The sequence below is a fragment of the Tachysurus vachellii genome, chromosome 12 (genome assembly GCF_030014155.1).
Source record: "Tachysurus vachellii isolate PV-2020 chromosome 12, HZAU_Pvac_v1, whole genome shotgun sequence".
NCBI lineage: Eukaryota > Metazoa > Chordata > Actinopteri > Siluriformes > Bagridae > Tachysurus > Tachysurus vachellii.
In genome coordinates this window covers 25,705,462-25,721,660 of record NC_083471.1, presented here as the reverse complement: position 1 = coordinate 25,721,660, position 16,199 = coordinate 25,705,462, and the positions used below count along the sequence as shown (strand labels likewise).

Genomic DNA, 16,199 nt, shown 5'->3' with positions numbered 1-16,199 from the left:
AAATTTGTCACTGAAAATATCACACAATGGATTTAAAGACGGATTTGATCTTAGAATTGTTTTACGAAGTACGTTTTTTTTCCCATCTTCAGCAAAAACTTGACCAAAAACTGGATATTTGAAACAGGATACTTAAAGAAATAAGTTCTGTTACGGGTTAAACCCGAACTCTGTCCCCGAGCCGCTCCTTTACCGAGCGGACGAGACGAATCGGGTGTTTCTTCCATGCAGGGAAAAAATAGTCGTGAGACAGAACAAATTGGAGGACGCTACTTGTGAAAGCGACTCCATTTTCGTCTCCTTCTCCAGCTGTCAGCTAGCACGCCGTCTCACGAGGGGGGTCGAGGGGTGGGACGGTGGTGTTGCCAAGGTGACAGGAGGCCACATGTCTTGAGGGCTTCTCTCGGGTCAAAAGGGCTCATTGTTCTGGCGCTAAGCCGCCTTCACCCTCCCTCACGCCCTTCTTCCCTCCCTCTGTCCATTCGTCCCAGTCTGGAGGGGAACAAACTGTTAGTACAACCATTAGGACTCCAACGGTCTCCCTCTCACACACACACACACACACACACACACACACACACACACAAACACACACGTCTGCAGACGCCGCCTTAGAGGGCACACGAGGCCAGACGTCTCAGGGAAAATCCCACTCTGAACAAAAGTAAATGAATATTTTATGAATGAATTAAACCTCACTGAGATAAATTATTTCAAATTTAAAAAAAAGAAATCTACATTAATATACTCTTGAAGCTTAAAGAGCAGTTTAAAACCTGTGTATAATTTTATACACACATTTCCAAAACCTACCTTATGTAAAAAGGTTCAAATCCCAGCTTGAGCATCTTTAAGTCCACTAGACGGCGCTCTACTACAACGCCGGAAGAAATAAACCCTATTCGTTTTAAACGTCTTCCTTCCACTAGATGGCAGTGTCACACTGCCTCAGAAACCATTAAACTGATCCTACATCCTCGAGGACTTCACTAAATCCCATGATCTTTCCCAGCATTGCAGTGCATTATGGGTATTCTCCATTAGGCCAGGGTTCATCTTCAAAGCCTGAACTTCATGGGATTTTAGAACAAGCACCAGATTTTCTTCACCGTGGTTTCAGATGTGATTCTCAAAATGGTGCATCATGTAACAAGTTTTTTCTGCATTCGCCAAACCTTGAGTCATAACGATGCTTGGTGTTGTGTATGTTCAGAAGGTTGTCAGGAAGTCCAGAGAGCCACAGGTCGGTTCCTCGAGCCGTTCCTTCGCAGCTTTTCTACTCTGATTTTAGCCAATAAGCTAATTCTGTCCATGGGAACAGTAGTGAACGCTATATGACTGACACTGGAGACTCCTTCCATGCAATTACGAAACATTTTTCATTACTTTTTTTGTAGAAATGTCAAGCGCATTAATATAAACCTGTGAGCTGCAGAACCTTCTGACCGGCGGTGGGTCGAGTGGTTAAGGCTCTGAGTTTATCTCTGAACCTCCGAAGTTGGCATATGTGAAGAAAGAATTTCACTCTGCTGTAATGTAGATGTGATAAAATAAAAGGCTTATATTTTAGATTTCTACAAGTCAGGAGGCTGGTTGCTTAGCAACAGACAACCGATCAGTAACTGACCGTGAACGGTGTGTGAAAACCAGGACGTAGCGCTGAACAAAAACGGCTCGGTAGACAGTCAGGTGGTGAAACACCGGACATCACAGAAGAGCGCGCTGTAGTGAGAGGGAAATACGGCACATGCAAACATTAGAGCAAGTCAAGTATTAAAGGTGGGCCAACGAACAAAACAAACGTGTAGCCAATGAGCAGAAAGGGGCGTGTCTTGTCAATATGGGCGGAGAGAGTGTTCAGTGCGCATGTGTCACGTTAGCAGAAAGCGGTTTTAACATTGACATGGAGGATAAAAACAAAGAAAGAAAGAGAAGAAAGACTTACGATAAGGTAAGAAGTAGGACGTGTTAATATAGGATCAGCTTTCCAGCGCTGGAGAGAACTGAAGGAGCAGGAAGTTGGTCACATATTCACAGATTGGAGTTTCCTGAGTCAATAACTCCTGAGCTAAACACTGTTACTACACAAATAACACCTCTTTTCTATCGTAGTAATGTAGAGACGCAGCTACAACCGTGTTTTGTGTAGTAACAGTGTTTAGCTCAGGAGTTATTGACTCAGGAAACTCCAATCTGTGAATATGTGACCAACTTTACTTAAGACGCCGAGGCGCTTTTTTCCTTCTCGATAGGTGAGTAACGTTGGTTTTGTTTTGTTACACAGAACTAATATATGTCTTTGTCCTTTACATGATTATGCTTGTGTGTCATTTTTGCTTGTTTGTTTATCTGCAATCGTATTGTTCTTCCCTTCAGCTATGATAGACATTTCTTTCCGTTAGTTGCCCGGGTTACGTATGAATGTGTGGGCGGAGCCATCGATACAGGGGTGGGACCCGTTTGGGTTAGGGGCGTGTTTGTTTTGGTGATTTTATATGTCAACATTGGCTTTCAAACAACGGAGACCTCACCTTTAAAGAAGGAACGTCTGGTCGATGAAATGACAAACTTAAAAAGAGCAAAAACGATGACGTAGATGTGAAAGGTGAGATGTGAAGAGCCAGGATTCTTGGTCCCAGTGGAGAAAAACCCCTCGAGTTCAATCCCTCGACACTTCTAGTCACTAAGCGTTCATCATTATGATTTCTCTCAGTCGGTTTTCTTTTTGCTCAAACAGACACTTTGTGCTTGAGGACGAGACGCTGTCAGGACGAAACGCTAAAACCGTGTATAGAGACGTCTCCGGTGTTACGTCCTGTACCTCACTTCAGAAAAACCCTTCACAGGTTAAAAAAAAAAAAAAAAAAAAAAAAACGCTCTAGCAGCAATTTTACCTCCTGTTCAACGAGCAGAAAATACTTTTCCTTTTACTTCCGTTGAATGGAATTTTGATGTAAATGGTGAGCTGTGACTATCGCGGTGTGAAAAATGACTGAAGGTAATAAGCAGCAGCAGCAGCAGGCGTTAGTGTGTGTTAAAGTCCTCAAAGAGCGACGCTACTAGAGTCCAGATGCGAATTCAATTACAGGAAGCTTTCAAACCCGATGACGCTGGAAGAGCAGGAAAGGCTTCGTCTCAGAGGAGCTTTAGAAACACGTGTGGTGTTAAAATGACTTCAGTGACCTCACGCCGTGAGATAACGCACGTCTTTATGAGTTCTGTCACAGTTCAGTGGACAATTATCAAAAAGAACGACGGAATGATTAGAAAAGTAATAATGGGAATAATGAGAAAAAGCTCTTCTATCAGACAAAAGTCAAAGCTTTCAGCGTTCCGACAGAGAGACTAACAAAAGCGAACGTGTGAAAATTCATTCCTCTGTGTAAATGTTTGGAGAGGAATCACTAAAACATGATGCACGCATCATTAAGTCACACCTGCGATGTCTTAACGTTACGAGGTCCTACTACAGTAGATCACTGCACCGCCTACTAGATCACACTCTGAATGTGGATCTACAGAGAGCACAAAAAAAAACCTGCAGCCTCCAGGATCGTGAAGCTCACAGAAAAGTGATCCTGACGCGACCTTCGGTTAACCCTGAACCCTGATCCTGTAACGACAAGAAGACGTCAGTAGTTATTCGTTCTGAATACTGACAGCTTCAGTGTGTTCAGGTTCTTGAGAATTTCCTGAGTTTCCAGACGTCATGAGGGTTCATGAGGGGTCATGAGTTTGACTTGCAAATATAATCTTTTCAACATGACCAAAAGGCACCAGAAGATAAAGCTGTTTTATAGCCGTGCTTCTCACACACACACTCTCACGCGCACTCACTCACACACGCGCGCACACACTCACGCACGCGCACACACTCACTCATGCACACACACAGACTCACACACTCACACTCGCACACTCAGACTCGCACACTCACAGACTCACACACACAGACTCGCACACACACAGACTCAGACTCGCACACACAGACCCGCACACACACAGACTCGCACACACACAGACTCAGACTCGCACACACAGACCCGCACACACACAGACTCGCACACACACAGACTCAGACTCGCACACACACAGACTCAGACTCTCGCACACACACAGACTCAGACTCTCGCACACAGACTCAGACTCTCGCACACAGACTCAGACTCTCGCACACAGACTCAGACTCTCGCACACACACACACAGACTCGCGCACACACACACACACAGACTCGCGCACACACACACACAGACTCGCACACAGACTCGCACACACACACAGACTCGCGCACACACACACAGACTCGCGCACACACACACACAGACTCGCACACAGACTCGCACACACACACAGACTCGCGCACACACACAGACTCGCACACAGACTCGCACACACACAGACTCAGACTCGCACACACACAGACTCAGACTCGCACACACAGACTCAGACTCTCGCACACAGACTCAGACTCTCGCACACAGACTCAGACTCTCGCACACAGACTCAGACTCGCACACACACAGACTCGCGCACACACACACACAGACTCGCGCACACACACAGACTCGCGCACACACAGACTCGCACACAGGCTCGCACACACACACAGGCTCGCACACACACACAGACTCGCACACACACACAGACTCGCACACACACACAGACTCGCACACACACACAGACTCGCACACACACACAGACTCACACACACGTTTAAACTTCTACATGCTACAGTTAAGGTTAATAAATAATATATCGGATCTGATCTTTAGTTCCTGACGCTGTCACAGTCTGATCTTCTACAGAGAAAAGCTGGAAGGTTGTGTTTAACTTAACACTTAAAAAATAAAAAAATATCAAAAATTTTTTTTAAAAACTATACTTGTATAATATACAGAATTAAATACACAAATGGAAAGCAGGAGATTACGAACATATGACTGTCCAAATGAATGTGGAAATGTATTTATTTATCTCGTGTTTTCTTTCTGCTTATCTTATTTATTTTGGGTTATTTATTTGCATCACTACGTTTGTCAAGGAAGCTTCAGTTCATTGCTTGTAATTTGTTTCATGGGTAAAGTATAAAATAAAGATAAATGAAATAAAGGGATTCCTTCAGTTCATTGTTATCCTGGACTTTTTATTTATTTATTTTTAAATGTTTATGTTCAGTAACTAATCCATCTCAAGGTATTTCAGGATCGTCAGATTATTATTAAAAAGAATAAAATAATGGGAAAAAAAATAATCAAAACCTCATAAAGATGATAAACTGAGAATCTGGGAAATTAAGAATAATGAATTCGCGTTACTATCTGATCTAATAGAAAGTTAGAAACAAATAAATCCAGTGTTTAGGGCCTGATGATTCCTGCAGGTACACTGGATCCACTGGTTCCCATGGCAACAGTGAAATTCAAATCATTCATTTGTTGTATGTGTAAGTGAGTGAGTTTGTGTGAGTGTGTGTGTCTGAGAGTGACTGTATGAGTGAGTGTGTGTGTGAGTGTGTACACGAGTTTGTGAGAGTGAGTGAGTGTGCATGAGTGAGCTAGCGAGCGTGTGTGTGAGAGTGTATGAGTGAGTGTGTGCGCATGTGTGTGAGAGTGAGTGAGTGTGTATGTGCGCATGTGTGTGAGAGTGAGCGAGTGTGTATGTGCGCATGTGTGTGAGAGTGAGTGAGTGTGTATGTGCGCATGTGTGTGAGAGTGAGTGAGTGTGCATGAGTGAGCTAGCGAGCGTGTATTGAGAGTGTATGAGTGAGTGTGTGTGCATGTGTGTGAGAGTGAGTGCGTATGAGTGAGTGTGTTTGCATGGGTGTGAGAGTGAGTAAGTGAGCACGAGTGTGTGAGAGAGTGTATGAGTGAGTGTGAGTGAGCGTGAGTGTGTGTGTGAGAGTGAGTGAGTGTGTGTGCGCATGTGTGTAAGAGTGAGCGTGAGTGTGTGTGCATGTGACTTGTACATTTTAAGATCCGTCTCGCCCTCTGCTGGCCACAGCACGACATTACACAAGAGTGGAGCAGGACACAGGAGGGAATAAAAACGAAGACTAGATTGAAAGAAGGAATGAACGAAAGAAAGAAAGTAAAAACAAAAAATAAATACAAAAATTCGACAATAATAAAATCACTGTTAGATTCTAAGAAGTTTGAGTATTATGAAAAGTAGCAGTGAAAGCAAGACTGGCATGAAGGCAAGAAGGGATTAAATGGACATAAAATATTAAAAGATTTTTAAATAATAAAAAAAAAAAAAACAAGCCAAAATCATTTGTTTTTAAAAATAAAATAAAGAAAAAAGATATTAAGAAAAATAAGACAAAAAAAAATGTAAGGAAATAAAAAGGAAACAAGAAAATCGCAGGGAAATAGAAAGAAAAAAAAAATTTAGTGACAAATCTGATAAATAGGTAAAGAAAAGAGGAAGGAATGAAAAAAGGGAATTAAAAAAAGCAGAGAGTTTAAAGTCTGTTCTTAATAAACGTTTCTCTGAGAAACATCAGAAATGAACATGAACCCAAACTGTTTGTGGTATTTGTTGAGAATGTTGTTTAATCTGTTTGATGCTGCAGATACGATATAGAAAAGTTCTGTAGGAATCTTGTGTAGAGACACAACCATGGAAATGATCTACAGAAGATTGTCACACCATCATCATCATCATCATCCTCCTCCTCCTCATGAACAAGCCGAATCTGAATCACGAACAGGTTTAAAAAATAAAAATACAGAGTAAATTGTGTCTTCAGATGAACTTCTAATGAACAGAACAGATCTAAAATCTAATTAAAACTCATGTGTTAAAAGAAAATGCGTTCAGAGCTGCGCCGCTCGCTCGCTCGCTCGGGTTTCCTCCGGATCGGGAAGTGGAGGAGGCTGAGAGACGGCGCTCAGTCTGCCGCGTGTTCTCCTCCTCTGGGTTGTAGTGATCATCTGCGGGGACGTGTGCTCCACCCAGGCGAGACCTTTGGCCAGGACGTCCATGCTCCTGCGGTGTCTCAGGCTGCGTCTCACGGAGCCTCGACTCTTCGCTACGGACTTCAGGACGTCCTCGATGCAGAAGTCGGGCTGCTGCCACGACTCCAGGGTTTCTGAGGGAACCGAAGTCGGAGTCGGATCTTCGTCGTTCTTTTCCGCTTCTTTGTGAGATCCTGAATTCTGTCCCAGCTCTTTCTCGTCCTTCTCCACCTCTTCCTGTCCTGAATTCTGCTTCGCGTCCATTTCGTCCTTCTCCGTTCCTTCTCTCTTACCTCCTGAAGTTTCCTCTGTGTTCCTACACGTCTTCTCCTCTCCTGTTTGTTCTTCTATTTGTTCCTCTTCCTCTGAAACGGAGATGTTTTTTCTTCGAGCGCTCCTCTGTCGTTTTTCTGGAGTTTTCCCTTTCGATTTGCTCCGGTGTGATTTCTCCGAGGCCGTCGGTTCGCCTGCTGGATTCTCCTCCTGGTTGGATGTGTGTGTTGCTGCTTGACAGACCTCAGTTTTCTTCTCTCCGACCGCGTTCTCGCTCTGACCGCATTCTCTGCTGCGCCGACCTGCCGAGTTTCGTCTTCCTCTTACAGCTCGGCCCGCGCTCGCTCCTCTATCGCCCGGAGACTCCACGAAGGCTTTTGATTGGACGTCAGAGGGCTCGCCGTCGTCGGTGACGTTACTGTCAGAGTCGTGGTCTTTGGCTTGTCGCAGGAAGCGACGGCGCCACAGAGCAGCCGCGGTCACCAGGTCGGCCGTAGTGTCAGGTGACGCCGCTTTAGTGCTGAGAGCTGGAACAGGACGAGAGTCAGGTTTCTCCTCTGTGAAGGATGACAGAGTTACAGTCACTAAAACTATATAAAAATGTAAGTTTAATTTAGATTATTTGACATAAAACAAAAAGATCTTGGTGGCTGGGTTACATTTTTATATTAGCCCAACCTGGCAACCCGACCATTAAGGCCCCGGTTCAGTCCTGTTTCATTGACAATGGGGTTGAACAGACTGTAGCTTCTTACGGTCTGTTGCAGTTCCCGTTCTGACCACTAGGCGCACTAATAACCCTATGGAAGTGAAGGGGGGCAGTGAGCGATCTGTACAAACTGGAGTTTGGACATCTCAAATCAGTGTTCTTCAGACTCGCTGCTGACTCGGAAAAGACGTGATGAGCGTTTAACAAAGCGATCACAGAAATTACTGATTGCACCACGTATCTAAATTTTCAGCTGTATTCCTCTTCCATTCACGTGTGAACATGAGCACAGTGTCAGATACAGAAAGTTATTACAGATGTGTCTCACTGCCAGAAGAATCCTGGGCTTCCACAAAAAAGTCCAAAAAAACCCCCAAAAAAAACAACAACTTTAAAGTTCACAGCAATTTTTTTTTTTTTAAAGTCGCAGCAGTGTCGAATGTTTCTGTCACAACAATCACAAAAACCCGGTGAGAATTCTGTAGGAACTGAAAGAAAAAAAAAAAACATTGAAAGTTCTCCTTTGTTCCTCGCTCACATCTTAACACCTGCCATTTTTCTGGCCGTGTAAGAGAGAAAGTGTGAAAGCGGCGGCCGGTGGAGAAGCGACAGCCGTAACGTTACGTACGGTTCACTTAAAGGTGGGGTCTCTGCTGTTTGAGAAATGCTTCAGAAAACTGAGTCGGGATGAAAAACAAAACAAAAACAAAACAAACGTGTAGCCAATGAGCAGAAAGGGGCGTGTCTTGTCAATATGGGTGGAGAGAGTGTTCAGTGCGCATGTGTGACATTAGCAGAAAGCGGTTTTAACATTGACATGGAGGATAAAAACAAAGAAAGAAAGAGAAGAAAGACTTACGATAAGGTAAGAAGTAGGACGTGTTAATATAGGATCAGCTTTCCAGCGCTGGAGAGAACTGAAGGAGCAGGAAGTTGGTCACATATTCACAGATTGGAGTTTCCTGAGTCAATAACTCCTGAGCTAAACACTGTTACTACACAAATAACACCTCTTTTCTATCATAGTAATGTAGAGACGCAGCTACAACTGTGTTTTGTGTAGTAACAGTGTTTAGCTCAGGAGTTATTGACTCGGGAAACTCCAATCTGTGAATATGTGAGCAACTTTACTTAAGACGCCGAGGCGCTTTTTTCCTTCTCGATAGGTGAGTAACGTTGGTTTTGTTTTGTTACACAGAACTAATATATGTCTTTGTCCTTTACATGATTATGCTTGTGTGTCATTTTTACTTGTTTGTTTATCTACAATCGTATTGTTCTTCACTTCAGCTATGATAAAGACACATTTCTTTCCGTTAGTTGCCTGGGTTACGTATGTATGTTTGGGCGGAGCTATCGATACAGGGGTGGGACCCGTTTGGGTTAGGGGCGTGTTTGTTTTGGTGATTTTATATGTCAACATTGGCTTTCAAACAACGGAGACCCCACCTTTAAGAGGGGATCTCTTAAAAATGTTTAACCCAAGATTCGGACGGATTTAAATAAAGAGCTAAAGACGTAGAGAAGCTCAGTTGATGGCGTGACTGTTCTTTAAGCGTCTTGAAGTCTGTGAGGGATGAAAGACATGTGTTACCTGAGACAGGTGTGCTCGTGCCCGTGTGCTCTCGTGTCGGGCTGCTGCTCAGGCTGGAGGCTACGGACTCGATGATGGGGCTGAGGAGCGGGTTTTTTGAGGCGTAGTCTCTCTTGCCGTAGAGCGATCGGTCCACCTCTTTAGTCCCGAACCTCTTCTTCGCTGCTGTGGCCTTCAAAACACAACAGGACTGTTGCGTTAACAGAACGACGAGCGAGTCAAAGTTATCAGCACTTTAAAAGGAAATAAAACCAAACCACGACACAATTCGTGTTCCGTCGTGATACCGAGATGAGCTGCGGGTCTCGGGACGCCCGCACCTGATCCGAGCTAAAGGGGTTTCAGACCTGACGCTAGCATTGGGTTTATGTTCGGCTCAGTCAGGAAGAGTTGATGTGAGGAGTAGCATGATGATGTGAGCGAACAGGAAGTCCTCCTACCTTCAGCTTCCCCTTGGCGGACTCGGAGGCGGATCGAGCGCTCCTTCTGGTCTCCATCGTCTCGCTCTCTGCCGGTTGCTGAAACACAACACACACACACACACAATATCATGATTATCTTCTACACTACACAATATTCATCATGGGGTACAGAATACAGAGGTCTGCTCACAGATGAACAATCTGGAAACACTTCTAGTCTCTGGTCAAAAGCTACATATTATTATTACTATTTTTATTCATCCAGCAATGTCCCTTTTAACAGGTTTTCTCTACACCTACTGGATGTAATGTGAACTGCAGTAAAAAGGCATCAGTGGCATCACCAGAATGTTCACGCGTGATCGTACCTTCCTCTTTCTCCCACGAGAGCGAGGAGCTTCAGTGGAAGACTCTGTGATCTTCTGTGGCTGATGCTGGTCTTCTGGTTCTGCTGAAGAAACACATCGTCACAGATAAGAATGTTTTTACACGGAGATCATCGGATTTAATGGTGACTGCAGGATCCTGAGAGTTTTTCTGAATTTACAGGATTTCTGTATTTTTATGTACGATTTGACACCTAGAGTCAATAAGCTATGTATAGCTGTATATAGCAGCGTATAGCTGTGTATATAGCCGTGTATATAGCCGTGTATATAGCCGTGTATATAGCCGTGTATATAGCCGTGTATATAGCCGTGTATATAGCAGTGTATATAGCCGTGTATATAGCCGTGTATATAGCCGTGTATATAGCCGTGTATATAGCCGTGTATATAGCAGTGTATATAGCCGTGTATATAGCCGTGTATATAGCCGTGTATATAGCCGTGTTATAGCTATGTATATAGCAGTGTATATAGCAGTGTATATAGCCGTGTATATAGCAGTGTTATAGCCGTGTATATAGCCGTGTATATAGCAGTGTTATAGCCGTGTATATAGCAGTGTATATAGCCGTGTATATAGCAGTGTTATAGCCGTGTATATAGCCGTGTATATAGCCGTGTATATAGCCGTGTATATAGCCGTGTATATAGCCGTGTATATAGCCGTGTATATAGCCGTGTATATAGCCGTGTATATAGCCGTGTTATAGCTATGTATATAGCAGTGTATATAGCAGTGTATATAGCCGTGTATATAGCAGTGTTATAGCCGTGTATATAGCCGTGTATATAGCCGTGTATATAGCCGTGTATATAGCAGTGTTATAGCCGTGTATATAGCCGTGTATATAGCCGTGTATATAGCAGTGTTATTAAAACAACGTGTTAATAAAACAACGTGACTTCCTGCTGCAGCTCTGCACATCACCTGCTGCATGAAGTGGAAGTACTGGACACTCCGGAGCCACACTGGAGGAAAGACTGGGTTCTGTGATGTCAGCGTGTGTAGTGAGCGTCTGGTGATGAGACGGATCTGTGGAGGAATGTGGAGTGCTCGTGAGTAACAGTGACACTGAGGTGTGATTATATCCAAGAAGTAATAAAAACATCGTGATAAAGACTTTTACTGATACTTTTTCTCTAACTACAGTATCTCTCTCCCTCTCTCTCTCTCTCTATCCAACTACCTATCTAAAGCTACCTATCCCTCCATCCCTGTCTCAATACATCTCCATATCTCTCCATCCATCTCTATGTCTCTCTCTTATTCTCTACCCATCCATCTCTCCACCAAAAAAAAAACTCACAATACATGTATACCAGAAAAGTGACAATTCATCACGAATGAAGAAATGATTATTTAAAGTGATAAAATGATGAACTAATTGAAGAACAGACCTTTTGTGTCGTCCGCGAGGTTATCGAACTCCTCATCCATGATGGGGAAGGAGATCTGAGACAGACAGAATGATCAGAGCGATCAGTTACACCACCATTACATAAACACACACACACACACACACACACACACCACCTTCTGTCTCTGACCCTAAAACATCCTCTACGTTACAAACTGATCTCGTGCAACAATTGTGACTCGAATGAACTCATCCTGATCAGATCTATATACTAAAATACACAACAGACTCATCGATCTATAAAATTCTCTCCACACAAATGCGACTTATTATTATTGACCTTTATTTTTACCACGACTGCGACCCAGACAGCTGGAACGATCACACGCCTCGATCGCTTCCCCACGTTCTTCACGACACCCCTCGTTTCATTAACCGTATTCATGTTGGTGTTACATGGTAACGGAGGAAGGTTTGGTGCCGACGGTACCATAGCGACAAGAAGCTGTCGGGTCCGGTCGGCAGGTTCGGCTTTTTAAAAATATCAAGCTGCTTTTTTTTTTTTTTTTTTTACGAGAGCTGTTTTAGCAGTCATTAACGTGTGATGATTAAAGAGACAGAGAGAAAAGGAGTTTCTAAAGCTTTTACTAATCTTCACCAATATATATATATATAAATAAATGTAAAAATGTTCTTCATCCTGTCTCAAATCCATCTTCTGTTGAGCTCCAAGCTATCTGTCTGATTATCGTCTGATTATCTGACTGCATGAAAAAGGTTTAATTTCCTGAGTGTAGTTTTTTTTTTCAAATCTTTGGTTCAGTGATGAGTTTTGATTAGACATGCGGCACTTTTATCAGATTTTGAAGCAACTTTTTTTTTTTTTTTTTTTTTTAAATCGAACCTTCTGATCGTCCAGAAACACCTCGTCGCATTCGTCTTCCCGGTCGCCACGCGCGTGTCTGGTGAGTACGGGAGACGCTCCGTTTCGCCCGGGGCTGCTGAAATCGGGCTGAGGCAGAGGCTGTTCGAACCTCTGTGGTGTTTTAAGGAGGGAGTGTTTGTGTCCTGTGGATGAGGGCGGGCATGCGGGCGTGGCTCCTTTCTGCAGCGGGGTACTTGGAGGGAGAGATTTATCGAAGAACTCTGGGGAGAGAGGGGCGCCGAAACGAACACGCTTCTTTTTGGATACGGAGGAGACCTCGACGTCGCCTGAGGGCACAGAAACGACGTGACATAAAAGTGAGAACTGTTGTAATAAAACTCATTAAACTTTTAAAATTATGCCTAAGCTACGAGAGAGAGAGAGAGAGAGAGAGAGAGAGAGAGAGAGTATTATTTTCCGTCATGTCTGATGTACCCGTTTTAATCAGCATGGGGAAAGACATGAGCTGAGACTGCGAGTCCAAACCCAAACCCAGACTCGGTGCCATCTCCAGGCTTCTGAACTCGTCCACCTAGACATGAGGAGAAAAAATAAAAATAAATAAATAAACAAACAACTTCCACATCAGCCGTGGATCTTACAGTGGTTCCTCTGCTCTGTGCCAGCTCAGCCCATCTGCTCCGTATGCTGAGCGCCGGCGTGTGGTAAAGGAAGATAAATCATGTCCGTGTGATGTAATGAGAACAAATCCACACAGCCTGTGTTCGCTCTTGTCCTTTTATTGATGTGGAACTTTTACAGGTCACGCGGTTTACTTCCACCAGCTCCGACAACGACGCCGGTTGAGATAACGCCCTCGCCGCTCGACCATGTAGCAGGATTTATCGACGGAATAATGCCGATTTTTTAGATCGTGTTCTTCTCTACAGGAGGAGAGAATAAACCAACCACAGGGAGCAGATTTCATCTAATACAGAAAAAGAAAATAAACCCTGCTGCGTATTGAACTCTGGTGATGTGACTAAGGCACGCACGCCGGTCGTCCCGGAGAGATTTCACGTACACACACGCTCTCGCACGGGTTCGCACTGAAGTTCGTGTGAATTCTGGTCTTGGATTATTTTCCTCTCGGCGCATGCCCTGTCGTGTTTCCTTGCTTACTCCGTGTTCTGTTTTATTACCGCAGACACGACGCCGGAGACGTCTGACGCGTTTGGTTATAAAAAACAAATTAGACATGAAAAATCAGTGTGAATTCTGCCCTGTTGTGTTTCTTGACAGTTGTAATTTTTTAAAAAGTGAATTAAACAGGAAACCTCGAGCTTGACTCCCGGGGTGAAACGTTATTCCTGATGTGTTCCTGTTATAAAGTCTCGCTAATCAGACAGCGAGGACGGCGCTTTGTTCTCACGACGATTCGAGTGGAGATGATTAGGAAATAAAAACACACGTGTGTGGCAGACGTGGCTCTGAAGGCCAGAGAGAACTGTTCATAACCTCAGAAACTACTGTGTAAAGAAATTGAAAGGCAGTGTGTGTGTGTGTGTGTGTGTGTGTGTGTGTGTGTGAGAGCTCTTTGTAATCCTGCTTTCTGATTGATCAGAAGGGACTCGTGTGTTCTGACTAATCATTATATTAAACACTGATACACTAACGGTTTGATCACGGTGTTGTCATGGTGACGGTTTCAGTAAGGCACAATATAGATATCGCATCGTTTAGTCGTAACACGCTTTACTCTTTAATTGCGATACCTTTTCTAAATGAGACATTTTTATTTTTTTTTTATTTAAAAAATTACGATTTTTAAGAAATAATAAACGGAGCAGCTGACAAAAAAAAAAAAAAAACCTCGAGAAACTCATTCTCCTTTCACGCGTTTTCTCCCTTTTTCTGTTAAATATCTGTAGAAATAAAATGAAACGATTTCGATGTGAAAATTAATAAATAGATTTTTTTTTACATTTAAAGAAAAATTAATGCCTTATCTGAAGTACAAAGAAAATAAAACCAACAAATAACTAAACGAAATCTTTAATAGTTAGATTCATATTCATGATCTTTTATTTATTTATTATTTATTTATATTTATTATATGTATATTAACATTTTTTACTTGTAAAATGTAAAAATTCAAGAGTAGTGAAATGGGAGGTGTGATGAACTCATGAGCGCTAAACAACACGAAACTATAAACGGATAAAAAAAACTTAAAGGTTCTGTTTGGTAAACTGACGTGGACGGTGTGACGAAGCGTGTTACTGTCATCGTCTCCAGGTTGATCGTTTTCCTCTAACGACACGTCCTAAAGTGTTTTATTTATTTAATGAAAGCTTGTTACACTGACCTGCGGCGTGTGTTCGGGAGAGCGTGTGAGCTCGGACGGCGTCTCCTCCTCCGTCACACTCCGGTGAGGAGTTCCCCTGCGGCGTCTCTTTGATAGAGGAGGTGTTAGAGGAGCGAGACGGTTCTCTCTCTCTTCACCTCCATCATCATCATCATCATCATCTACAAACACAGAAAAACCTGATGAAAAACATGATGAAACCTGTTACGACGTAGAGAAGACGAGCGCTTGTAGACTCTACGATGAAACCAGACGTTTCTATAGACGACCGATGTTTTGCTCGTCCTCGTCATCCTCTCTGCAGACTTTTAATTAGAGACATTAATAATTGTATAAAAGAACCACGAGCTGATTTACAGAAACAAACTGACCTGACTGGACGCGTCTCACGCTTCCCTCTTCCTCCTCTGTCTCCATCAGACGACGGAAGGCCGCCATCTTCTGTTTTATGGAGTCGCGGCCCGAAAACAGCGTTGTGTCCAACAAGTGCTTTACAAGGACGTGGAGGTCGAGTCAACACACACACACACACACACACAGATACACATATACACACACACAGAGATACACATACACAAAGATACACATATACACACACAGATACACACATACACACAAACATACAGATACACACAAACATACAGATAAACACACATACACACCCATAATGATACAGATACACACGCACACACACACACAGATACACACACACACACACACACAAACATACAGATACACACACATATACACACAAACATACAGATACACATACATACACACACACACACGTTAATATTTCTCACTCGAATTAGCTTTAAGACACCTCTTTTCTGTATTTCTGTATATAATTATTTTATTCTGTACGGTATTTTTATGATGTAATTTTTTTTATACATTTGCTCAGTGTGAGTTTCATTTCTTTATTTAAAATGTATATTTAATTCTGAACGTTACAACGAAATGAGTTTTGTCTGCGGATCAGACGGCTGTTAGCGCACGTGTTCCTGCTCAGGTGTACACACTGGGGGGAAAAGCGTGTAATGAAGTGCACACCTGAGGGGTGCGAGGAGGCGTCTTCATGGCCTGCTTGGCTCTGAAGCAGATAAGAGAATTGGTTTCGGGGGATCCTCTCACACCGATCGTGGATCTCCTCCTCGACTTCAGCTGCGACACTCTGGATTTATCTGGAATTTAAAAAAAGAGAAAAAAATATAAAAAAAAAAAGTGCTACAAGACATGAGATTTAGGCCCCTTTACTTT

General features: G+C 43.2%; 1 protein-coding gene across 3 annotated transcripts in view; it reads right to left on the bottom strand.

Annotated features, from left to right (window-relative positions):
• Window positions 1–6,440: 6,440 nt before the first annotated feature.
• The window catches only part of cdca2 (cell division cycle associated 2), a 12,333-nt gene continuing 2,574 nt past the window's right edge, over window positions 6,441–16,199 (bottom strand). The window contains exons 3-13 of one of the 3 annotated variants that reach the window (XM_060884089.1): window positions 15,993–16,123; window positions 15,311–15,428; window positions 14,940–15,100; window positions 13,067–13,163; window positions 12,611–12,918; window positions 11,747–11,801; window positions 11,277–11,381; window positions 10,328–10,410; window positions 9,978–10,055; window positions 9,538–9,709; window positions 6,441–7,791 (exon numbers count right to left, since the gene is read on the bottom strand). In XM_060884089.1, coding sequence (XP_060740072.1) covers window positions 6,821–7,791; window positions 9,538–9,709; window positions 9,978–10,055; window positions 10,328–10,410; window positions 11,277–11,381; window positions 11,747–11,801; window positions 12,611–12,918; window positions 13,067–13,163; window positions 14,940–15,100; window positions 15,311–15,428; window positions 15,993–16,123 — 2,279 coding nt within the window. In that variant the 3' untranslated portion in view covers window positions 6,441–6,820. The remainder of the gene's footprint in view (window positions 7,792–9,537; window positions 9,710–9,977; window positions 10,056–10,327; window positions 10,411–11,276; window positions 11,382–11,746; window positions 11,802–12,610; window positions 12,919–13,066; window positions 13,164–14,939; window positions 15,101–15,310; window positions 15,429–15,992; window positions 16,124–16,199) is intronic. The other 2 variants (XM_060884088.1, XM_060884090.1) reach the window with 2 other exon arrangements.